The following is a 27,467-nucleotide window of genomic DNA, read 5'->3' as shown; positions in this document are numbered from 1 at the left end:
CCTATCCAGTGGAGAAAGAGGTGTGTTAAAGTCACCCAAGATTATTGTGCTGTTGTCAATTTGACTCTTGAACTTGAGGAGGATTTGTTTGATGAATACTGATGCTCCATTGTTTGAGGTATATATATTTATAGTTGTTATGTCTTGTTGGTGTATCATTCTCTTGAGCAGTAGGAAATGACCTTCTTTATCCCTTTTGATTAACTTTAGTTTGAAGTCTACTTTATTTGATACAAGGATGGAAACCCCTGCTTGCTTCCACAGTCCATGAGAGTGGTGTGATTTTTTTCAACCTTTCACCTTCAGTCTGTGTATGTCTTTTCCTATCAGATGAGTCTCCTGGAGGCAGCATATTGTTGGGTCTTTTAAAAAAAAAATCTAATCTGCTAGCCTATGTCTTTTGATTGCTGGATTTAGGCCATTAACATTCAGGGTTATTATTGAGACATGATTTGTATTCCCAGCCATATTTGTTTATTTTTATTATTTAACTTGATTTGTTTTCTCCTTTGATTAGTTTTTCCTTTAGGATAATACCTCCCTCTGCAAATTTTTATTGCTTTTTTTTTTTCTCTTCATGGAAACAAAAACATATTTTGCCGAAGATGTTTTGTAGTGCCAATTTTTTAGCTTTAATTTTTTTTAACTTTTGTTTATCATGGAAGGTTATTATTTCATCATTGAATCTAAAGCTGAATTTTGCTGGATACAAGATTCTTGGTTGGCATCCATTTTCTTTCAAAGCTTGATGTATGTTTTTCCAGGATCTTCTAGCTGTCTGTGTTGAAAAATCTGCCATTATCCTAATTGGTTTCCCCCTATATGTAATCTGATTCCTTTCTCTCGTGGCTTTTAATATTGTCTCCTTATTCTATATGTTGGGCATTTTCATTGTAATGTGCCTCGGTGTGGATCTATTGTGATTTTGAACATTTGGTATCCAATTTATTCTTCATGTCTAGAAAATTTTTCTGATATTATTTCACTGAATATATTGTTCATTCCTTTGGTATGGAACTCTATGCCTTCCTCTATCCCAAAAACTCTTAAATTTGGTCTTTGCATGCTATCCCTTATTTTTTGAATGTTCTCATGGTTTATTACCATTTTCACTGTGTGGTCTACATTCTTTTCAATATTATATATATATGTCTTCATTGTCTGATGTCCATACTTCCAAGTGGTCTACTCTGTTGGTGATGCTTTCAATTGAACTTTTAATTTGGTTTATTGTTTCTTTCATTTCAAGGATTTCTGGGGGTTTTTTTAGAACCACTATCTATCTCCCTATTGAAGTAATCTTTTGTAATCTTTTGCTTCCTGTATTTGTTTATGTAGCTCTTTGTTGAAATGATTTTTTGCTTCCTGTATTTGCTCTCTTATATCATCCTTTAATTCACAGAACATTTTAATCATGTATATCCTGAACTCCTTCTCTGTCATTTCTTCTGCTGTGCTGGCCATGGAGTCTAATAATGTGGTATCTTGATTTGTTTGGGGCACTTTTTCCCTTGCCTTTTCATGTTTTTTGTGTGTCTTCCCTTCTAGCATTATGGGTCCAATGTGTTATTGTTTTTACCATGTAGGCTTATAGTGCTCCTGTAGGGTTCAAATACCTCTCCTTTGGGAGGAAGGACAATGTTAACAGATCCCAATATCAGCAATATAACACCTATAAACAATTCATTACTATTAAGACATTTACAGTTTGGTCACAATATACACAAATGTTGAATTCAATTATTATCTATAATGTAATCATTAGGTTTATAAAAGGGTTTACAGTTTCTGATGGTGGACAATGAACAGGGGGTGAGGCATAGGATGATATGCTAAAGAGGCAGGATGTGAAGGTATAGAGTTAATATATCTTAGGAAGTGTGAAAGAGAACTCTAATGAAGAAGGCTATTATATTAGCAGGAGAATAATCAGGAAGTAATTTGGGGTAGACAAGTATGTGGGAAGACAGTAGAGTACATAAAACAAACATATATATGTGTTCAGAAAAATAAAGGATATTAAAATAGTAAAAATTGGTGGTGAAAAAGAAAAAACATAAAAGCATATACAACACACCTCTAATATATTATTCAGACATCCCAGTCATCAAAATCCTAATTCATGAAAAGTACTTGGTTTCACAAAGGTTGGGGAGGGAAGGGTTGGAGGATAGAGTGGGAGAAGAAAAAGAGAAAAAAGAAAAACAAATTCTCAAAGGAAGAAACCAGAATTGTTGATTGTTTTGGAGATCCGTTTCTTTCTTGCTTCCCTTCTCAATTAATAGGTGAGGTTGCCTGTTGTTAGCTGGTACCTCCACCCTCAGGATAATGAAGGTAACCAGGGTGGGAAGGCTGGTCCTGGTGCAGGGTGCCTGGAAGTGATGTGTGGCACCTGCCAGTCCCTGCAGGTAGACTGCACCTCAAAGGTCTCTTTTTGGGTCTGCTCGTATGACTTGAGCACCTGGTCCTGTCTCGGTATCTTGCCTAAAGATTTCCCAGTTCCTGGTCTCTCTGTTAGTCTCAAAACATTTTCATCGTCTCCCTCTCCCTTAGCTGTTCCCAATTAAGGTACCTCTCTCTGCAGGGCTCCCATAGGCAGCACCCTGGTCTGCGCACCCCATCTCATTGAAAGATGTTTTGTGTTGGGCAGCTACTGTGCCTGGTTACCGCTGCTGGGGAGTGGGATGGGTGGAAACCAAGTATCCGGCCAGCTGGAATTCCAATCTGGGAGCTGCCCCGACCAAATATGGTGAGGAAGATGACCCAAGATGGAGGCAGTCTGCTTCCACCACTGGGGTGTCAGGTGGGGTGGGCGGAGTCGGGTGATGGTGTTGTGCAGTGTGTTCAGAGATGAGCTCTGTGATGTTCAGTACTGCAGCTTTTGTCTGACTTCAGAGCCTGTGAGAAGTCCCCTGGTGTGGGCAGATTACCATGTAAGGGATTATGGCTGTAGCTGCTAAGTCGAATCACAAGATGGAGGTGACCAGGGGAGCCTCTGTTGGTAGATGGGGGTCCACAGGAGAGTGGCGGTCAGAGTTCCTGTGGGTAGGTAGCAACTCAGTATCCTGCATGGGAGCAGAGCAGGGTCTGGGAGTTCTGCAGCAGTGCTGATGTAGTGATTCTGCTGAGGCTCTCAGGAGCCCTGTGTGGGCTTGTAGTCAGGGGTTGCATGACAGGAGTCAGGAGTCTTGCTCTAACACTGAGGCCCAGAGCCCTGAGTAGGGGCACAGCCGTGGTGATTTATGCATGAGAGCAGCTGTGTAGGGGTCCTCTCTCACTCTCAGAGAAGCAGTATTCCCACTAGTTGAGACCAAGTCACAGAGATACACAGAATACTGCCTCCCTCTGGCCACCATCTTGGATTCCTCTTTCTGTTCCTTTTGATGTTGCTCCCCCCATTAATAGACCCCTGTGGTTATATTTTTAGGGTATCTCTGGAAAATCTACAATAATCTCCCCATATCAAGACCCTTAATTTAATCACATATGCCCCCCCCCTTTTTAACCAAATAAGGTGACATTCAAAGTTCTTGGGATTAGAACATGTGGGGCCATAATTCGTTCTACCACCATGTCCTTAGCCACATGTGCATGGCTTTCTTATAATTTCTTCTTTGAGTAAGAGTTTAGATTGATGGTATAGCTCCAATTTCAAAGTCTTTTTTTTTTTTCAGAATATTGTAGTTTATCTCTCTATCTTCTTTTAGACTATCAGTGTTAGAGATAGTGTCATTCTAAGGAAGAATTAAATTTTGTTGTTACTATAATTATCTTTGGTGAACAATAGTCTTCAAATTCTTCTAGTGGTGCACTATGGTCATCTTGTGCCCCAGGAAGGAACTTGAGTGCAAAAACATATTCTCCAGTATTAATGTCCCACCCTCAGCTTGAGCCCCTGCTCACCTCTACCAGAGGGGTCTTCTCCTATGTTCTTGCCTCCCCTTAGTGGAAACTTCCTGTTACTTGTTACTTCCATGTGCTAGGCTCACAGTTAAGGGCAGGTGGGATCCAGGAGAAGGTTCTTTGTTGTTTTAGGCCCATCTCAGCTTGGAAAGGTCCTGTGTACCTGGCCTAGGGGTGGTACTTTCTTGGCATTCGGTACCATCCTCTTTGTGACAAGCCAAATTCTGCCTTGTATCTGTGATTGGTCTTAAGTAGTGGGCTCCCACCTCTTCTCCAGTGGTTGATGATTCTCATTAAGTATAGGCATAGGATATTAGATCCCCAATGAATTCCTGCCTCTCTTCCTATGTAAACAAATTTTCTTCTACTTTTCCTCTAATTATAATGGCCATCTAAACTTGCATATGCCCTTGAAATAAAATAAAAGGCTTTTCTCCTGCCTGCCGAAGTCTTAAGGCTATTATTTGTTAAAAAGGGAAAAACTAAGGAAGGAGCAGGGTTTCACATACATCTCTACTCTCTCTCTCTCTCTCTCTCTCTCTCACACACACACACACACGACAAGCCATCAGTTTCAGCTAGTTTATTTTATAATTGCTTAATAATTTCCACAATGTGGATAAGTTCTTTCCATCCTGCATAAAGTCATGTTGAGAAAAATAAGAACCTTTAAATTATTATAGCAGGTTTCCCTATAAAATAAGGTACAAGTAATTTTAGACCATAACACCATGACACATTTCCTAATTATTTACATTTTTTACTTGTTTTAATTAATTATGTATGACAGTAGAATGCATTTATGCACTTTGATATATCATACATAGATGGGATATTTTTCTGAGAGTACATGTTGCAGAATCATATTGATCATTCAGTCATATATATATATATATATATATATATATATATATATATATAAATGTTTGTTTCATTCTACTATCTTTCCTATCCCCACATCCCCCCCATATCTTCCTTCTACTTAATCTAAGATAACGCTATTCCCTAGTGCCTCCCCTCCGCCTTATGGTGAATTAGCATCTGCATATTAGAAAAAACATTTGGCCTTTGGTTTTGTGGGATTGGCTTATTTCACTTAGCATGATATTCTCCAACTCCAACCATTTACTAGCAAATGCCATAATTTTACTCTTCTTTAAAGTTGAGTAATATTCCATTGAGCATATATACCACATTTTCTTTACCCATTCATCTATTGAGGGACATCTAGGTTAGTTCCATAGTCTAGCTATTGTGAATTGAGCTTCTATAAACACTGATGTGGCTGTGTCACAATAATATGCTGATTTTAAGTCATTTGGGTATAAACCAAGAAGTGGGATAGCTGGGTCAAATGGTGGTTCCATTCCAAATTTTCCGAGGAATCTCCATACTGCTTTCCATAGTGGTTGCACTAATTTGCAGTCCCACAACAATGTATGAATGTACCTTTTTCCCCACATCCTCGCCAACATTTATTGTTGCCTATATTCTTGATGGTTGCCATTCTGACAGGAGTGAGATAAAATCTCAGAGAAATTCTGATCTAATTATTTTAATTACAACGAAAATCAACTATGGCAAGAGCAGAGACAGCAGTCATAGGTGGATAGGTGTTCACTAAACACTTCCATTGGATTTACTAGTTTAATGTACACTGTACTCACATTAAAAAATTATTTTCAAAAGCATTTCCATTATATTAGTAGAAACAAATTAATTTAGACACTTAGTAAAACATTAAATTATATGTGTGACCTTTAGCAAGACACTAAACCTGCCTGGACATCTAGTTTCCCAGGTCCCCATGTATAAATTATGAGGACTACTTAAATCATAACTCAAGCTCTCTTCCAGTGGTATTACTTGGGTTAAAGACAGCCACTGGAATAAAAGGTTAATTTACAGCTTGGTAGGTATGTTGGGGGCAGGAGATTTTTCTCTTCTCTGTAAATTAAAATGACTAAACTTAAGTCAAGATCTCCCCGTTCCTTCTCAAAAATTCCATAATTTTATATACTTCCCATTGCATGCATCTATATTTTCTTCTTGGATTACAGGTTTCCTCTAAGGAATGTGGATTTTGGATACAGAAGTAACTATTAGAGACTATTTACACTGCAGAGATGAGAGAGAATGGAAAAACATTGCTTAATTTCCCTCCTCTACCTTCCCCCTCCCCAGCCCTGAACTCCCATTTCTTAGCTCCATTCAAGTGAACTGGGACAAATTGCTACCTAGATGTAGCAATTTCACTTCCAACTAGATGTTCCAACAAAGTGGCTGGGGTAGTGACCTCCGCTTATGCTCCTGAGGTCCCATGAGTCTACAGTAAATAAATAATGATGATATTTATAGATTTCAAAACAGATCCAAAGAACATAAAACTACACAGCTTTCAAATTATTTCAAGAATGAATTCCGGGTGAACGGATTTTCAGGTCGAGTTAGAATTAGTTAAGGAGAAAGATGTGCTTGGCTTTGAGGTTTAAAGCATGAAGAGGTACAGGATTGGTCCAAACTGAAATTGCTTCAGCACAGTCTTAAAATATGCTAGATAGAATCAGTTAGAAGGACTCCACACAAGGACAGGAGGTCTAAATTAGGGCACAGAGGGCTGTAAGAAGCAGTTACTCAGAAATCACTTTTTAAGATTTTTGAAAATTATGTAAGTATTCAAGTCTTGTAAGGTTCTGAGTTTCTATCTTCTCCTGATTTTATTAGTACTATAAATATTTTGTGAGATTAGAGTGTTTTAACCCTTTACCCATAATATATTTTGTGAATATGATCCTAAAGTTATTTTTTTACCTTTGAGTTTCAATATTTTTGATTCATAAAATCATAATTTTTCTCCTCAACTTATAAGTGTTTCCTACCTTGATCTATGGACTTCAAGGTCATATTTAGATAATCCTCCTCACTTCTTTAAAATTACACATTTGTAACTTTATCATATCCTAACACATTTATAAATTTTTATGCCTCTAAAACTCAAAGCACTTTATATTAATTATGGTGTATGATGTTAGGGGAAGGTCAACAAATTTTGTAATTTCATTTATTGAACAAATAATCCTGATCCTTTTCTCATTATTTGAAATGTCATCTAAATTATGTACCCTCATGTCCCCAGATCTGTCCTCCTGTACCACTGCCTGCTATAAAGCAGGTGATTATAAAATCATTCTGCTCCATTATGTGGGAAGTTCCCTGGCAACAATTTCCTTTACCCATTATTTTCCAACAAGTTTATTTGTACTTCTTACATGCCTACTATTTCAGATAATCCTTAGGATATTTTGATACATACTTTTAAAATCTGTCCAGGTGTGAGATACATAGTTTAAATCAGTTGTGTTTTAGTTTTCATTTGGGAAAGCAAAATTTTAAAAAGTAAAATGGAAACGAGTTTCTTTTTGCAAATCTGAAAGACTTTAGAGGGCTTGTTCACTTGTTAGTGAGTTAATCTATTTATATAATAGTTCCAGTCTGAAGTATTTGCCAATTTGGATTGAAATGACCTTAAATGTTTATATCCAAACTTAACTATTTACCGTTTCATGATAATCAAAATGTCTAATAATGTGTTGTTGATAGATGATTTAATGTAATTGCTTTTGCAAAGCAATTATGTCACCAGTGTTCTTATTTACATGAAATTATATGCCTCTAGTCACTTCATTCCCTTGTGTTCTTTTGATGTTTCCACAAGGGCAGCATTCTCAATTCTGATGGAATGAGGTAGCCATTGTACCAATTCCACAGGTACAAATAATGTCTTTATAGAGAAATATGTCCCTGACTGATGCCTTATTTTTTCCTTTGTACTAAACCCCTACTTGAAGTAAAATCCTATTGCTAGTTGTTTAGTATGAATGAATGTATCACACCACTTTTCTTCCTGAGAAAGTAGAAAGGGATAAGATGTAATAGGAAACAAGAGGAACAGAACTCTAAATTCAATTACTTCATAATTTTGCCTGGTGTGAACCTGGTTAATTTGGGCTTCAACCTCACTATTACTCTTATCACCTTTCAAAAAATAAATTTTAATTAGAGTGTACATTTTTAGCCTTCACTATTCTATAATCAGGTATTTTTCTTTCTAGATTTTGATGAGAATTTAAAACTTTTACACTTCCCTGGAGCAAGTGTCGTGAGTGAACTGTAATAAGCTAAAAGCTAGGTGTTCTCTGTCTTTGAAAATGGAATAATTTTACTTCTTTTCCTTTGCAGTTTCTTCTCTGTGGCATATGTGGGATATTGTGCGCCAAAAAAAAATCAGGACTTGTCGTAAGTTTTTTCCTTGTTTGTACTATGCATTGAAGTGTTTAAAATATAAGAATTCAAAACCAGAAAAGATGACTAGCCAACTTCCATATACTAAATGTTACTAGCTAGGATAAAAATGAGACTGAGAAATCTGACAAATAAATCCTGACTTTCTTGTTTCAAAGAAAATCATCAAGAGTAGTAGAGACAATGACAAAACACCAGCACAAAAAAGCTTTGATATGCTCTCCTAATACATAAATATGCAAGCGTTAATGTCTGCTAGGGATGACAGCCTCCAGTTTTCCACTTAGAGACTCCTGGGCAATCACCTGAAACCTTCCATGAGCTAAAAAACAATAAAGCTTGAGTCTTTGGGAAATTTAACTAGTCGAATATGGATCTGGGCCTAAGAATTACTGGCTTTATGAAACTAATTTTACAAAGCAGCAAGACAGCTGTGTTGTTATGGTTACAGACAATTCTTAAAGATTTATTTTATTACTATAAATGCACATGTAAGTGTTTTCAGATGTTTAATGGTTCTATCTTAGGTTCTGGGGTAGGGAACATGCTCCTGGTTGACTCTGACATTGGGCTGGAGGAGAACACCACATGCTGAAATGTGAATCCTCCTCTTGCCTTCCATGTGATTTTATGAAAGTTTGAAGAGAAAGAAAAAGTATGTCTTATTTTATTGAATACAAAAGGAAAAATCATAAACCTTTGCCAAATGGCAAAATCAATGCTGCACAACAACTCTAGGAAGTGGCCTTTGAGCCTGCAGTTCTACAAGGAGAGGCCAGGTGTCTGAGCAGGACCAGAAATGTATAGAATTGCAGCTATCTTCATTTTGTCCCTTTTTCTGATTATGCCTTTTTCTATGATAACTTCCATTGTGACAAAAACGATTACATACTCACTGCTGTAGACATGTGAGCTGTAATATTTAAAAATTATATAAAGGGGGAAAAAGAAATCTTTGAGAGGAAAAAAGTGTTTTCTTGGATACATGGAATTGGCACCTATGATTCTTCCATCATTCTTTAGACATGGCCTTCATTCTTCTACACCTTTCCTCTACCAAGGCTCTCTATGGCTGTGTAAGAACAACTTATTGGGAGAAAAAAGCAAGGAAGGACAGAAGGGAAAAACGGATGGAGGGAAGAAGGAAGGAAGAACTTTTTAAAAAGACATTAGTGTCTGTTTCCTGTCTTTCTAAGTCTCTTATAAAGTATAAAAGAAAAAAAGTCATAAGATCTGAACATTTTTTTAATTGTGCTTGACCCACCCATGGCTGGGCCTTCTGTCGGCACCTAGATGCACTTCGCTAAGATGGCATGTTATCCTGGAAGCTTCCAACAACCATCACTGGCTAAACTCTAACCTCCCCTTTTTCCTACTACTCCTAGAGCAACAATTCATCTTTTCCTCTTAATATTTATCACATCACCTTGAGGAATTGAATCTTCTCTTTCACAAGATCTCAAGGAGAATAACTATGAGCTATTCTTGGTAGTGCCAGCTGCCTCACTTGGGATCTCACAGGTGCTAGGTACTCCTTAATGCTGCTAAACTTAACTACTTGTGGAAAGCAAATAATACCTGTTCATGTAAAACTAAATGCTAAAGTAAGTTATAAAGCTGCTTGCTCTGGAGAATTATAGCAAAGGAGGGGGTCAATAAATCCAGGAAGGCATTCTGAAAAGTTAAGACTTGATTTGTGCCTTTCATTTAGGAACACAAGGAAAAAGCAAAAACATTTCCAGGAAACTAAAAATATCCTTGAGATGTAAATGAGCAAGCTCCATTAATGGACAAGAAAATCTGGGCTGGGGTGTAGATCAGTGCTGGACTTGGAGCTTGAGAAGTTGGGTTCCATCCCTAGCCCAGTGGGCGTGGGGGTGGAGTGATTGAATACTATGTTCCAGAGAAGAATGGAAATAAGTTTGGATAATTAAATTAGTATCATATTATCAAATACCAGGAAAGCCCACAGGATAATTTATACCAGATGCAAAAACAAAGTAAAATTATTAAATTTCTTGAAATAGTAAATTAAGTTTCTTAAATATTCAGAAAACATTGCTATAGAAGGCATTGCACTTCATCTTCTGGGATGATATTTAGATTGATTACTGCCCCCTCCTATGAGTAGAGACCCAGATCAAACCAATAATAAGTTTGAAAGCTAAGCCATAATCAAACAGTATTTTTGGAACACCTATTATTTGTATTTCATTGTAGTGCCACCAGAGTAAACAAAAGATTTGTAAGGTAGAGGGCCTGTTCATGGGAATTCCTTAATCTACCTGTTGAGGAAAAAGATACACAAGCAATAAAAGACTTACTGAAAGTAAAAAGGACTTAATTAAATTCCCTAAGTTCATATACATAGGAGGCACAAATATTTGAAGTTAAGTGGAAGTAATGAAAATTCAATAGATATTTTGACACTTTGAGAGGACTGACATAGTGAAACTGGATTTAAGCTAGAAAATCTAAGTACCTAAATTTGAGTTTATTCTAATCACCATTCATTTTTCCAAAATGTGCATTAGTATGTCTTTCAGTGAACTGCTGGCAAGGCTAATTGAGATGACATCTATTGCTATTTCTAGCATAGTGGCCCACAATAGGTATTAAATAAATATTGTTTGAATCTGTATCTAGCTGAAAGACAATGCTTACTTCAGAATTCTCATCAGATATATCCTTGATTTCTATTTCTGAGACACTGTGGTGTACTTCCTCTGCAATAAGTCAGACCAAGTAGAATCCCTACTGAAAGGCTAGTTTCTGTCCTCTATTAGCACCTTCAAAGTCAGCCATTCTGGACATGCAACAGCCTGTGTTCCGGGCAGTTTTGTGTCTTCAAGTTTAACCCTTTTTTCTTTTCCTTGTCAGATGATCCTCTTCTCAGCCTGCTGTATCTGTGGGCTCATTGGGGGCATCCTGAATTTTCAGTTCCTTCGGGCAGTCACAAAGAAGACCTCTTCCCTGTATCCTCTGCATCTTGCCTCCATGTCCCTGGCGTGCATTGGGATTGGGGGCTGCACCCTGTCTTCCTGGCTTACTTGCCGACTAGCCAGCTATGAGCAGAGAAGGATGTTCTCCGAAAGGGAGCATTCCCTGCATCACTCTCATGAAATGGCTGAGAAAGTGAGTTTTATACCTTTGCCTCCTACTGCTGTCATGTGATGAAGACTGCAGTCTGCTCTGGGTGAATCAACTTGCAACCCTAGATGACAATATGAGGGGTCATATTTTATAAGTTTGGCCCTATTGGATTAAGTATGGGAATTTTTAAATTATTTTCTCTCTGCAATTTATGGTTACACCTATTTTCAACATAATTTTTTAGCCTGTGTATTCAAAACACATTTCCTGAAATAGCACTTCATAAAATATTGAATACCTTATAAATATGAATTTTTATGTATTATACTGAGGAAAAACACATAAACTCAAAACAGTCTCCATTCAATAGTGCCAGTTTTAGAAATCGCATGAATTCCCTTTTCTATCTAGCTCATCCCTTGTTTTTGTAAGTAGTTGCATTTGATTATGTAAATTAGATCATCAAGCATAAAGGGGCTTTTGAAGAAGGTGACAAAATGCTTCATCTATCAGTGCATATTTTACAATCCATATAAAGCTTCATTTAATTCTCATCTTAATTTGATGCATATTTGGATAGCTTTGCCTGTATTTTAAACAATGGTCCTTGCACAATTGTTTCATGAAACCTATTCAAACAGAAAGTTATATTAATTGCATAAAAGAAGAATTAATATAGAGATCTGTCTGTGTTTCTGCTACATTTTGCACACATTTCTTAATTCAGTTCCTGCTACTGGATCTATTAAGATAAACATCTGTAAAATAAACTCACTAAGACAATGACCAAATCATATTTTGCTTTGTGTCATGGAAATGAAATTGTACAACCACAGAGAAAAAGAAATAGTGGCAAGAGTTACTGCATTTTTCTTTATAATGTTCCCTTGAAGTTAAATATTTATTTTACAGTTGATATATTTTCATTTTGTATATGATCCATACAAACAGAAAGAAGATGCTCTTAAATTGTCCCAAGAAAGCAATTTTAGACAGATGTCTGCATATCCTTCAAAATAATTAATAGTATAAGTAGCAGGACTGATAATTTAAAGAAATATTCGGTCATTAAAAATAGATGATCATTATATATTTGGATAGTGAATTTTTTGTGCTCTATTTCTATTCTAGTGTGCTTTCACCTTTTTTGTATGTTTGTGCAATATTTATTGTATAATTGTTATATTTACATTAGAGATTGAGGGCTATTGAAATAACCGACTTGCCCAGCTGCCCGGTGGTGCCCCCGACACCAGAGTTACCTACAAGGTACGCTGATTTCCAGGGAGTTGCCATGTTGTAACGTTGCTGCAGGAAGCACTGCTTCTTTCTGGAAGCCATGATGTCAGCAGATCAGTTTGGACTGATGCTGTAATGTTGTTCCTCAAAGTATCACTTTCATAAGGGCTGCTTCGAGGAGTTGACATAAACCTACATGGCAATGTCTTGCAGCTTGAAAGTTGGTTGAGTATTTAAAATATTCAGCCTGCCTTTAAGCATCCAAACACGTTTCTGCTTGGATGATTCATAATTCCTTTTATTATCTGCTACATCATGATTCTGACTCAATATCATCATTCACAGACCAGTTTTGCTTTCAATAATAGATGAGTCTACAAACTGTATCTCCAGCTTGCCAAAATTGCATGAACGGAGAGCCAAAGTTTGACACTAATATAGAACAAATTCTGAAAAAAAAGGTTTTCTGGAAAAATTATCCAATATAACATTTTTCCAATTTATTTTCCATATTTCCAATTGCTGAAAATAAAGTTCTTAATTTATTTTAACAGTATAATTGGAAATACAGAAAATGATATAGTGACCCATTTGCAGAAAGTATGTCCATTTGCAAATATCCACATTTGGCCCTACCCAAATTTCTAATAGAAACATCTTGTTTAATTGGACATTCCTATTTGCAAATAAGTTGATAAGACTCATCCATTTCAAAACTAATTTTTACTGTTATTTCCTGTGAATAATTTAACTGTGTCCTTATGGGGTGAATTTAATTAAAACAATTCTCTTATTTCATAAAACTTTTTAAAAAAAATCTTTAAATTTGCAATAAAAGACAGATACTTTAGTTTTTTATTATTTTAAAGCAGTTTTATTAATGCAAATACTTATCTGAAAAGGAAAGACAAATAAGATTCTTATTTCTATAAATCCATTAATAAAATTCTTCTACTTCTGGCAGGATGAATAAGAAAAAAAATTTTGAATAAATTTTGTTGACTATCATTTTGGGGCAAGCTTTCTATTAATCTTGCCATTAATAGTGAATTATTAAATGAAGCCTCAAATCAGATTAATACTAGTACAACAACATGAGTGTATTTTCAGACCACTTTCACAATGTGAATCTCTAGCAGATCCTCCAAAGAAATCAAGCACTTTCTCAAAACAGAAACTAGATAGAAATTAGATAATTGAGAAAATAATTTCACTTGAAGGTCTTTTTTATTCCTGCTCTTTTGCAAATAGGCTTGTTTGAATATGGATGTCATCAATCTATTTTTAGATAATTTTGCTGATATATTATTTATAATATGGTGCACTAACCATAATAAAAGTAAGTGGGCCTCACATTTCATCATCTTTTCTTTTGTAAGGAAGGGTTTAATATTTAATAAGATATATGAATTCAAAACAACTAAATTTTTCTTAAATTAATAAATTCTATAATTACAAATTGAACTTTTTTGTGTGATTCTTTACATCTATATTTTCATTGCCTAATTTCTTAGTAACTGGGTCCTTAAAGACATGTTCAGTAATTTCATTGTTTTGCTTTTTTCTGTAAAAGATGATAGTATCATTAAAAAAAAATCTTTCCTCCTATAATTTTTTAGTGATCCATAGTTACGAGTAAATGACTGCTTTGTGGGCCTTTTTAGTTTGTAGTCAAAAGGCTGCATTTTCTATAGAATGAAGGTAATCCAGGCAGTGTGCTAGTATAACAGAGCAGCCTGTGGGAAAACTTGGGCCCTTGATCATTTTCTTTCTAGGTAAGGTCCTTCCAAAATAAAGTTGAGGGAAAACAAGGAAAGTAGGGAGAGTGAACTGATTTTGTGGGTAGAAGACTTTGGTCTACAAGACTGTCCCTTTAGCATTTTTATGTGCTTCAAAATCCCATTAAATTTTATTTCCTCAAATGGAGCAACAATATCAACTCTTGTCCTTCCCCCTAAAAGTTTTTCAATGGCTTGAAATTTCTGTTTTCTACCCTGTTAACCAGATCAATGTCTTACTCTGTAAGTGAATTTTAATTAATTCATGTTATTTTCCTAACAGGAAGTGACAGACAACATGAGCAATGGAGGACCACCACTGATATTTAATGGAAGAGTATAATCAATGTTTTTAGGATGTTCATGAGGCAAGGACATATCAAGGGACTAGGAGATAAGATTAAAACCGTTTTTGCATTTGCTTTTCTTTCTCCTGAGCATCCACTAAAATTATTCTTCATCAATTTTGTCTCACTTATTCTCCAGCCTTTTTTATGCAGCGAAAACCTTTCTAGAAATGCTCTAGTTTGGTCATTTCAACAGACTTTACAGATTGTTTTGAAGAAGAATTTTCAATAGAAATAAATAAATAAAACAGAAATAAAATTCATATTCTACACAAACATTTGACTAGCATGAGTATTAGATTTGTAATTACATGTTTCATATTGAGCAATTAAAAGTGCAAATAACAAAAAATAACAATAACTTATTGATGTCTTTGTTTTGAAAGACCATGGCTTCAAGAATGCCACAAATCAAAACCTCAGCAATGCCTTGTTACAAAAACATTGTAATTATTTTCGATTTGTGAATGAACTGTTTCATAATTCATTTGTAAATTATAAAAACCCAAAAACATGAAAAAGAGAATTTTTAGAAAGACAATATTAATCTGTATGATATTTTTGCATTTTTGCACAAGATTGAAAAGTTGTAAGTGAATACCATCTAAGAAAAATGTTTTGATCATACTGTGCAGATTAATCTGCATGTTCACAAATGAGTTAATAAATAGTATGTGTGTGTGTATATACTATAAATACAGAACATATATACAGCATATATTTATAGCTACATGAATGTAAATAGGTAGTAGAAAAGAAATTGTGATGCTGTGGGGTATTTCAATAGAGATGGCAAGGCAATTGCTCAAGGTTTTTCTATGCCCACAAAAATCACAAATTTAATTTCTACTAAAATTTTCCATTTTTCTTCTTTATCTGTTCTATATACATATCTTTGTGACTGATATTGATGGAGCTGAGTGATCTAAATAGAGCATTATAAAGATAGATTACTTAGTTTTTTGGCTATTTTACTATGATTATAGTATTTATGTATTAATAATCATGGAGATTGATTTCTAAATATAACTTTGAATCATATACTTCCATATTATAAACAAAGACATTCTGACTTATGATTCCTTTGTGATAGATTTTAAACACACTCCAGCCCAATTAAATTATACCAAAACCAGATGATGTACCCTATCCCAATCTTCCCTTTAAAAACAAAATCACAATTGGCTTTGCTATACTTCATTAAGATGTTTGCTTTTTCATTTATTTGTTTGTTTGTTTGTTTGTTTTGCAGTACTGGGGATTGAACCCAGGGTTTCATGTGTACCAAATAAATGTTCTACCACTGACCTACATGCCCAGCCCTTTTCTCTTTTCCTTTACAATTAACATGAAATAATATGGACAGACCATGTTTGGGAAGGCATATATCCAAAGGCACTGAAACAGTTATTGTAGAAGGAAATAAAAATATGAATGACATTCATATAGCTACATTCAATACTCTCTTCCATAATGGAATGGTAAAATAGCAACCAATATTGTATATGGGCAAGAAAATATCATGGTCTTTGAGAATATAACCTCTGACAGAAAATGAAGAAATCTAATGTTTTTAAATAATAACACACTGTATTGTAGCTTTTTATTACTTCCCAACATGAGTCAATTTTCAAGTCATTTTTTTATGAATTACTTACTAAATCATAGGTAAAATCAAAACCTTTACTATCCATTATGAGAACATGCCATAATTTATAAGGAAGATATGGGTTTTAATTGTGCTAAAAAAACCAATAATTTTAATTGATGGAAACCTGAAGGCTTTTAGTTTTATAGCAACATGATTATCATTTAACCTGTTTAAATTAGTTCCTTTAAAAATTCTGATTGTCAATTCAATAGTAATAACTGGACTCTTGTTCAATATAGTTTATAAAGTTTCCCAACTCATTCAGGTAATCTCAATATCTAGTAGATTATACACATGGTCCATAAATACAACCTCAAATAGTGAACCAACATCATCACAGTTCATTTGATGCCACAAACAGTCATGATTTTGTCACTGAAAATCTAAACTGTAAATTGCAGAAATTTCGTGAGGATGCAGTTCTACTGAATTTATGAAAAGATATAGTTTTGTACTGAAAGAAATAAACCACCAACTGTAATTTTTGGTGGCATTTCTCTGTAGACACATTTGTACAATACAGAATTATAATACATAAGTAAGATATTTTAACACCTTTAAACTATTTCATAAAACCACACATTAAAAGACAAAAGTAGCATACCACTGCTTTGACATAGTTAAAAAAAATTGCAGTCATCACAATTATCCAAATAGTACAGTGTTATGTTTAACCAAGTATAGCTATATCTTTAAAAACATTAATTTAAACCCAATGTTTTCAAGGCTCATTGTAGAATAATTTACTATGGATGTATAATGATTCCTAGGATAAGGGGGAAGGTTAAAAAGACATTGTTCAAATAATTGAAGACTTATTTTGACAATACACTGACTATGAATTAGTTTTTTAAGTGAATATAGTTTTAGTCTGAGCCCATCTTGGGGGAAAGTAATGTGATCCTAAATTAGAAAAAAATATATAAAAATGGTGTAAAGCTGTGGTTTGGAGACAAACTACAAACTGGTGGAGTTATTATTAGCCTAAAAGAATAAAAGTGGACTCTCTTTAGAAATTTTAAAACATATTTGTATACATATATGTGTGTGTATGTATGTGTGTGTGTGCTCACACACAATGGTTTTGAAGTGGAAAGTGGTATAATGATTCCACTGATATGTCTATGTAATAAAATGGTATTCTTTGAAACATTGTATGGTTTCAGCTTTGTTTTCTTTATAATACAAAAAATAGTTATCCCGAAAGCCAAATAAATAAATGTGTTATTCTGATTGGCAATGTAAACACTGTTGTGAATAAGGAAAAAGAAACAGCCACAGAGGATATGGAATTTTAAAAGTACACTGCTTAATACAGGAAAAACTAGAATGCATTCAAATGAAGAGAGAGAGGGTTGAGGACACAAAATACAATGATTATAAGAAAATAAAATCCCTGGGGAAGCAGGGGTCATGAGATACAGATCATAGAGGACAGAACTAATTAGAGGTAGGACTAAGATTGCAAATCTCACAAGTAAAACAACAACATTTAGAGAATTCTGATGTTCTGCTTACGTTTTTCAAATTGGGTGCCAATGACTCATTGTGGAGACTTTTCTAGCATTTCAGGCCATTTGCCATTTCTGTTCCCTACTCATTAAATGCTAGAAGAACACACCCAGTCACCCTAGCAACCAAAGATGCCCTAACAAATTTTCATCTGTTTGTATGGTAGGGAAGTATTGCCCAATTTAGAACCACTGAGGAAAACCATTGAACATGATTCAGGGCAGCCACTTTTAATGCTACCCAAAAGTGTAGACCTGAATTGCTCAAGGTTATAAACTTACAGTCCAAAATTGTTATGATGTAGATCTTAAAATCCCTCAAATCTTCATGTGGTGAAGACTTGGTCTCAACCTGATAGTGCTGTTGGAGGTAAGAAGTTTTTGGAAGTGGGGCCTAGTGGAAAGAAGTTGGGTCATTAGGGACATACTCTTGGTGGAAATATTGGGAACCCAGCCCATTCCTCTCTCTGCTTCCTGGCTGCCACGATGTGATAGCCTCATCTATCACACACTCCTCACCATGATGTTCTGCCTCATCATAGGCCCAGAACAACAGAGCCAGCTGACCATGGACTGAAAATTGAAACTGTGAGTCAAAATAAATTTTTCCTTATATTTTTCAAGTATTTGTCACAGTAACAGGAATAGACTAACATAAAAATTAGGTACCAAGAAGTAGGGTCGTTGTTTTGATTATACCTGATGATGGTAATGAGAACCTTCAGAATTAGTTTGTGGGAGGAATTTGAAAATGTTTGGATAAGAGGGTTAATAAAAGCCTAAAATAGTAAAAGTGGAGGTTAACAAGAGATTTTTGGTAGGGGGCTTAGAAGACCAGAATATTAATAGGAATACAGAGAGTAAAGTTTCAGGTGGAAATGAGATCTATTTTGGGAACTGTAATGAAGGCCATTCATGTTGCATTCTGGCAAACTGTCTACATTTTGTCCATTCTCTGAGACTTTGTATGAAGCTGAGTTTAAAGGTGACAGGATAATTAACCTAGTGAAGAAAATTTTTAGGCAGCACAGCATTCACAAAATGTCATGGCTATTGCTTGTTGTTTTCAGCTAGATTTACTGTGAGAATACGGAGCAAAAAGCAGAGCAGAAAAATTTTTAAAACCTGCTGTTTGGTCAGAAAAGAAGCATGTTTGAAGTTGCAGCCAAGTGGGTACATGCAGTTGCTGAAAAGTTGGTGCCATTATAAGGAAATCAAGTATTTTGCACAATAAAAATGGGCAAGATACCTTGAGGGCATCCCAAGAGTCAGCAAGGCTCAAAGAATTTTGTTTGAAAGGGAGTCCCAGGATGTAGTGCTGGCACAGGGCCTAATAGGGAATTGTTTCCCCAGGATTCACCTCACCCCATTCCAGGTACTCAGAGACCATTACAACCACGGTTTTATTGGGCCTAGCTGCCCCTCAAGCCAGTGGAAGACCTTGGCATTGTTCTCCTGGTTCTGGTTTTGTATGCACAAAGAATGCAAAAGGTGTAGAGTTATAAAGGCTTCCACCAAGATTTCAAAAGACTGGGAAGCCAGGCAGTATGTGGCAGGGTTAAAATTCTGCAAGCAGTCCCTTAGAGGGTGAGAATAAAGCTGAAGCTGGATGGAGAAAGCTAAAGAAGTTGGAGATGCCAAAGATGTGAAACATCTACCAAGGGAAATGAGAGGCAGTGGCAGAGCCATCCCAAAAAAGAGGCCATTTGTACTGCAACTGGCAAGGTCACAGAGGTTGTTTTGCCCAAGCCTTTTGGAAGTCACATCACACCACTGTATGGCAGACATGAAGAATTAATGTCGGCCTTCAAGGTTTTGGTCTTGCTTTGTTCCAATTCCTCCTTGCTATTTTCTTATTCTTTCCTTTGGGAATAGGAATTATTACTTCATGCCTGTATCTTGGAAGTATGTCATTTGTGTTTTGATTTTTACAGGGGCTCACAGAAAAAGAGTTTTCACTGAGTCTCACAAGACTTTGGACTTGCATTTTTGAGCATTGCTGGAACATTTTATACTTTGGGGACTATTGACATGTACTGAATGCATTTTGCATTGTGAGATGGACATGAGACTTTGGGGGCTGGGGACAGAATGTTATGGTTGGGATTTGAAATGTCTCAAAAATGCTTATGTGTTAAAGATTTGGCCTCTAGCTGATGGTGCTATTAAAGGTGGTGTAACCCTTAGGAGGTAGGATTTAGTGGAAGGAAGTTCTGTTTTGAGTGTGTGCCTTTGAACGGGATATTGAAAATCTAGTCCCTTCCTCTTTCTCTCTTTGCTTCTCAGCAACCATCATATAAGTAGCCTTAGCCACCCCACATTTGCTACTATGATGCTCTGCCTTGCCACAGGCCTAAAACAATAGAGCCAGTTGACCATGCACTGAAATGTCTAAATCTGTGAGCCAAAATAAATCTATCCTTCCTATAAGTTGATTGCCTCAGGTATTTTGTCTCTAATGCATAAAGTCTCCCTGTATTATTCAATATGATAGACATAGTCACCTGTGACTATTTAAAGTTAAATGAACCTTAATTAAAACAAAATTCCATATTCCATCTCCATCAAACTAATCATATTCCAAGAGCTGAAAAACCATGTATGTTTTTTAGGTACAGAATATTTCTATCAATAGAAATATTCTGTAATATTCTACAATAGGACAGAATATTTTTATTACCTCAGAAAGTCCTATTGGACAGTATAGGTCAAAAGCACACAAAGAACTACCTGCCTTTCTTTCAATTCTTGTGAATGTTCTTCTACAGTCGACCAATCATTAAAATAGGAAGTGTGACAAGAGTTTGTAAACACTCTATGGAACTTGAAAATATATGGACTAGTAATTCCATAGATTGTGCAAAACTAGTAAAAAGTAGCAAAAGTAGGTGATTGTAGTTTGCAGTAGGTCAATACATAGTAATGTTGAGAAATGGTTTTAGAGATTTCATGTCAAAAATCTGCTCACAGAAAGATTCCACTAAATCATCAAATATTCTATGCTTGACAGGCAAAATGAAATGTTGGGTAACTTCTATTTTGGGAGAAGTTTACTCCACATATTGCCATGTTTCAATGCACAAACCTACATTTCCTGTGCTTGGGAAGGTGATAATAACAATATGCTGCCTTCTACTTTATTCTTTGATTTAGCTCAAAAAATGGCATATTGTAAAACCTTATGTCCCAAACTACATTTTCAAAAATTATTTAGCAAACATGTTTCAGAAACTTAGAGGGAGCATCTTAAGTACCGTTTGGTTAGAACACTGTTTCCAAATAAAATTTTGAAACTTGGCATCACTTCACTCTTTTCTTCTTTAAGCCACTTTTTTTCTGGAAACATATGTAATACTTCTTACTCAAAGTGTATGACAGCCAAGAAATTCAATTATTCTAAATCCATAAATCACAAGTTGTCAGTTACTCATAGCAGAGGAAACCAATTCTGATGGGATGCCTAGTAAAAGTATATGGAGGGATATTTTTCTCCCTTTGCCAGGAAAACTATGTATTGAATACCAGAGTCTTTACTATGAATGCATCGTCCAAGAAATATATTGTTAAAATATCAAGCTATAGAGCTAAAGCTTTGTTTCAATGGTGTAACAGTTTAATGTTATCTATTATCAACTAATTATAAGGAAGACACTCCTTCATTTTAGGCAGATAGATTTCATATATTTGGAATTCTTGAAGGTCTACGAACCATCTTTACTTTCCTTCACATCAGCTAAAATCTACTGATTTGGAAGGTTTTTCTTCATTAACAAACAAAGGCTGTACTCCTTTACTGCATAATACATTACAGCCTTTCTCCAAAGGCAACATCTATTATGTTACTAAAAATTGCCAAGAAGGCTCTGGAACTTGGCTGATACATCACAGAAAAATCTATAATCTTGTCAAAGCAGAACCATGTCCATTATTAACCATGAGAAATCAGGACTTAGGACCAAACCTTGCTATTTATCAGTCAGGGTACCAGTGTTTGCCTAATCATTAGGACAGTGGTTCTCAAACATTATTCCATAACACTCTAAGGGAAAATTAAAAGGAAATTCCTTGGGTTTGCCAAGGTCACTGCCCAGTAAAGAAAAGCTCTTCCACTGAAAAACTTTCCCTTATCCTGGACCATTGATCAGTCAGAATAAGGAAACTGAAATCTTCTCTAAAACATGTGCTCCAAGGCCCCTGTTTAGACAGCTGCCTACATACCCACTGCCCTCATTCCAATCCCCAAAGTCTATTGAGATCCAGTCTTTCTGTGTTTAAGATATGTTTTTATTTATTCTTAACTAAATCTGTAAGAAAATAAAACAAAGTTTCTGTCCTCTATAATAAAATGAAACTCCAGAGAAAGTGTCAAATTTCCATGTTACAGCATGAAGTACTAGTAAATTTTTTAAAATATTTTTGTAGTTGTAGATGAACAGAATGCCTTTATTTTATTTGCTTGTTTTATGCAGTACTAAGGATCAAACTCAGTGCCTTACATGTGTCACTGAGCTACAGCCTGACCCCTAGTAATTTTAATCTATTGCTATGTCAGCAAAAAAGATAGTCATACAACAGGTGAAAGGAAACCATTCAACAAGTACATCTCAATATTTCCCCTTGAAAGGTGAGATTATATCCGGCTATACTTCCAAATCTTCAGCCATTCACACAAGTCATGTAGCATATATATATACTCTTAGGTCCATAAAACAAGCCACACAACTAACTCTCCCTCTCTCTCTCCCTCTCCCTCTCCCTCCCTTTCCCTCCCTCTCCCTCTCCCTCTCCCTCTCTCTCTCCCTTTCCCTCTCCCTCTCCCTCTCCCTCTCTCTCCTTCACTTGATCTACTCTTCTGACTTCATATTCAAATTGCTGCTTCATTTGATCTGCTCTTCTGATTGCATGTCGAAATTTCTGCTTCTGTAGTGCTGCCTTGATTTCAGTTTCTGTCCACTCCACTTGGACCTCATCTTCCTTTCTCCAATTGTCAAGCTTTACAGCTACCCCTTCACTTTAGGCACTCAAGATTGTTTAACAAATCTACCAACTCCTGAAACAGCCAGTGAATACTAACCTAGGTCATTGAGCCAGCACCAGCTAGTGACAGAAGCCGTTTGGAAAATATTCATGACCTGGCCATCAGGCATGTGTTTAACCTAGAAAAAGGAATTCAAAAGAAGAATCTCTGGCTGGGATTCTGGCTCAGCGGTAGAGCGGGTGCCTAGTATGGGCGGGACCCAGGTTCAATTCTCAGCACCACATAAAAACAAAGACATTGTGTTGTATCCATCTACACCTAAAAAATAAATATTAAAAAAAAACTCAGTAAATTGAAAGAAAACATGAAATCTGTACTCCTTAGATATAAAGAAGTTGGAAGATCTGGAAGGTCATTAGAGATAGGCAGAGAACTATAAGTTAGAAATGAAAGAGGATCATTTTTCTTCCTGGGCTCTGTAGGTAATGGGATTGAACCTATAAGCTATAGAGAAAACTGATTTTGTTTTAGAAAAAAAATGCTTCCCTCATATGTCAGATATATTCATTTCTCTGGGTGTTTTTTTCCAGCTTTGTAAAATCTCTAGTTTAGCCTCCTCAGAATGTTACAACTGGTTTTATTCAAGGTGGAGCTAAGACTGTCAGTATCACCCTTGTCAATATGGTATAAGACAGCAGGAATCACCAGAAAAAATATCAAGAGAAAGTGAGAAACAAAGCAATGAATTGTTTTCATTTAGTCACTGGTCTACTTCACACAGAAATACACCTATCAGTGCAGATCTTGAAGTTCCAAATATATTATTAGCAAATGGGCCCCTTAGGTAACACCTTCCCTTGTAAATTTTTGAAGGCCATTCTTCTGCTACTGGAAAAGTCCACTTTGCCAGTGGAGAAAAAAGTATATTACTGTAATCATTTCCAAATTAGAAGTATTAATATGGTGGCCATAATGTTAGGTAGGAGATCAGGGATGCCAAGATGGTAGAGGCAGAGTATAAGAAAATTGCCACTAGAGGATAAAACAGGGAGACAAAGTCATGTTCGTGTTTATGATAAGTCCCATTATCATGACACCACTGAGGACTTATCACCATGACAACTTCACCACTGGTTCAGTATTTTTAAATGACTAATAGGGGTAAAGTGGGAAGTTTTCTAACTAGAATTTTCCTCCTCCTCCTCCTCCTCCTCCTCCTCCTCCTCCTTCTAATTTGTTCTAATTAGATATATATGATTATAGAATGCATTTTGACATATCCTACATAAATGGAGTATAAATTCTCATTTTCCTGGTTGCACATGATGTACAATTATACCAGTCACATAATTAATTCATGCACGTAGGGTAATAATGTCTGATTTGTTCCACTGTCCTTCCAAACCTTATATGCCCTCCACTCCCTTCATTCCCCTCTATCTAATCCAAATTATCTCTCATTCAGTCTTTGGTTGTTTGACATTGGCTTATTTCACTTAGCATGATATTCTTCAGCTCCATCCATTTACCAGCAAATGTCATAATTTCATACTTCTTTAAGGCTGAGTAATATTCCATTATGTGTATATGCCACAGTTTCTTTATCCATTCATCTGTTTAAGGGCACCTAGTTTTATTCCCAATAGCTAAGCTATTGGGAATTTAGCTGCTTAGAAAATTCATGAGGCTATGTCACTGATTTTAAGTCCTTTGGGTATATGCCAAGGAGTGGGATAACTGGGTCAAATAGTGGTTCCATCCCAAGTTTTCTGAGGAATCTCCATACAACTTTCCATAGTGGTTATACTAATTTGCAGCCTCACCAGCAATGTAGGAGTGTACCTTTTTCCCCTACATCCTCGCCAACATTTATTGTTACTTGTATACTTGATAATTGCCATTCTTACTGGAGTGAGATGAAATCTCAGTGTAGTTTTGATTTGCATTTCTTTAATTGCTAGAGATGTTGAACATTTTTTTATGTATTTGTTAATTGATTGTATTTCTTTTTCTGTGAAGTGTCTGTTCAGATCCTTATTGATTGGGTTATTCATTTTTTGGTGTTAAATTTTTTGAGTTCTTTATATATCCTGGACATTAATACTCTTTCTGAGGCACGTGTGGTAAAGATATTCTCCCACTCTGTAGGCTCTCTTTTCACGGTATAATTAGGTTTTCTAAAGTAACCAAAGGGGGAAAATTAGACAGTATTCTACTCAGGTATCATAAGTAACCAATGGGAACAAATGGGTGTGGTCTCAATCTAATCCTTATTAGAAGAAGAACAACTCACAGCTCATCATGTAAGACACTAATTTTCAGACACTGGGGCCTTGAGCCTCTCTTTCTCACTTGGCCCACTCTGTCCTACCTTGCAGAATGCTACTCTCATTTCTACTTTCAAAAAAAAAAAAAAATCAATACTTTGCCTATAACTTGTGTGTGTCTTGCTTAATTCTTTGTATAGGACACCAAAGACCTAGACCCCAACTAGACAGCCCAACAATAACAATAAAGGGGTTATAGGATATGCTACAGTAATAGGGGGTTCGTCTATATGTCAGAGTAAAGTATTTATATGTAAAAGAATACCATGTCTAAGTTTCATTTTTAATCTACTTTCCACCCTCAAACTTTCCATATCTCCTTCTTTTGAAATATTTAATATTCAGGATCTTTGAATTGTTGAATTCACACCCACATAAACTGCAGCCAGCAGGTGGCTTATTAAACTACAGCTTTAAGGTAATCTTAAAAAAAAAAAAAAAAAGTGCAGTTTCCTATTTTGTTTCTGCAATGAGCTGAAGACAGATGGAAGTAAATGAGATTTCCACAGGCACCCTTACAAGCACCATAGCTAATTTTATTAGCCAGATTCCTTGGATTGGAAGACATTAGAGAAGTGTGTTGAAACATAGTTGTTGTAAGGGTCAACTGAAGAGGACACAGGGCCTTAGTAAAAATACTAACCTTAGTTTTCATAAAAGAATAACAAATTATACAAAGATGGCATCCTGTCTTTCTAAAGCAGCCCCACTCCATTGAGGTACCATCTTCAACCCTTCAAAACCCCTGCAGATAATCATCTATATTCATAGTTGAATATGTGTGCATTTAACATGCGTGCGTGCACACATACACACACACTCACAGACCTTAAATTAATTTTATTATTTTAATCAATACTTTTAAGCTATCATCTTTCATCCAAAGGTCTTATTACCTAGTAATGATTGCTAGACACCTACATACATACTTACAACCTCAGGTAAATGAAGCTAAAAAATTAGCATGATTGTATTTAGGCCTATATTTTTAAATTCAGGTTTAATCCAGGTATCTCTCTCACCTTCCCCATGTGGAGAATTTTGCTCATTATTACCCTAATAAGTACCTGATATGATTTACACATCATCGCTATTAAAACTGTAAACCTATAAAACCTGTATTTATACATTACAGACAAGGATACAGCATGCCTCTAGACTAAGGAAGTGGAATACACACTGCCTCTTCATAAGAATTGGACCTTAGGTGCTCTTTCAGAAATTCTGAACTAATAAAGTAAAATTCAACAGATATTCAGATAATTGAAGCAAAGTAGTACTTAGGATAAAATTATCACCATATAATTTTTGTTTGCCTTTCATTATTTACAAATGAAAATAAAACTTGAGTGTATTTGTTGTTCATTTAAAATGCTTATATCTATTTCAGTGATTGGAAGAATTGTAGGAGATTTGACTATCCCTAGGAGAAAATAGAATATACATGTGTTAATAGAAATAAGAAAAGCATATGCTTTTTGCAGAATTATTTTTTCTTCCTATAAAACATTCTATATGCTTTGGATATAATCAGGTTTTGAGTTAATTATAATTTGTTTCATTACTTATAATTACAAAAATTATGACAATGTTATCTTTTGCACTATAATCCATGGAGAACATATAACTAAAATTCTTCATTATGTAAGAAACAGATGGAAATTTAGTAATGGTATGAATCTATGTATAGTTTATACTTGTTTATGTATATTATTTATATTATGTATATTATTTATTATTTTTCTGTGTTTACACTGAATCAAATGAAGCAATCTACCAGAATCTACCAGCAATCTACCAACAATCTCTCAGAGTTCAACAGATATTATACTCACCTGGAAAGCTTATTAAAACAGATGCTGGGATCCAGCCCCAGATGGAGTGAGCCTGAGGAGGGCCTAAAAATTTTGATTTCTAAGCAGTTTCCAGATGATATTGATGCTATGTGTTCAGAACCTTGATTTGAGGACCCATACAACACTCTTTTTAAAGAAATTGGATCTTAACTTAGATTCACCAAAGTCATTCATGTATATGGTTTTATAGCATTAACCATATCTTGTGAAGTGAAATCTGTAATATTCAATAAAATGTAATATGCTATTATTTCCCCCTCATCTTCTGTAGACATATTATCTGTCTACCTCAGATAGTAACAACAGCATTACAAGCAAATAGGAGATTTCCAAGTCAAAAATTGATCCTAAGTCCCTTTTGGAAAAAGGTTTTATGTAAAAAAGAAATCATCAATTAAAAAACTGCCATGCTTTTTGCCATTGCTAGTGTATTAGAACAAATTTAAAGCTCATGTTTGCCATCTGCTGATATATTTGTGAAT

General features: G+C 35.4%; 1 protein-coding gene across 2 annotated transcripts in view; it reads left to right on the top strand.

The window, feature by feature from the left end:
• Window positions 1–14,658, top strand: part of Tmem196 (transmembrane protein 196) — a 61,767-nt gene extending 47,109 nt beyond the window's left edge. For both annotated transcript variants that reach the window (XM_076863265.2, XM_076863257.2), the window contains exons 2-4: window positions 8,143–8,199; window positions 11,086–11,340; window positions 14,599–14,658. In XM_076863265.2, the coding sequence (XP_076719380.1) occupies window positions 8,143–8,199; window positions 11,086–11,340; window positions 14,599–14,658 (372 nt within the window). The remainder of the gene's footprint in view (window positions 1–8,142; window positions 8,200–11,085; window positions 11,341–14,598) is intronic.
• Window positions 14,659–27,467: the final 12,809 nt, after the last annotated feature.

Source organism: Callospermophilus lateralis, chromosome 1, assembly GCF_048772815.1.
Source record: "Callospermophilus lateralis isolate mCalLat2 chromosome 1, mCalLat2.hap1, whole genome shotgun sequence".
Taxonomy (NCBI): Eukaryota; Metazoa; Chordata; class Mammalia; order Rodentia; family Sciuridae; genus Callospermophilus; species Callospermophilus lateralis.
This window is presented reverse-complemented; position numbering and strand designations above follow the sequence as displayed.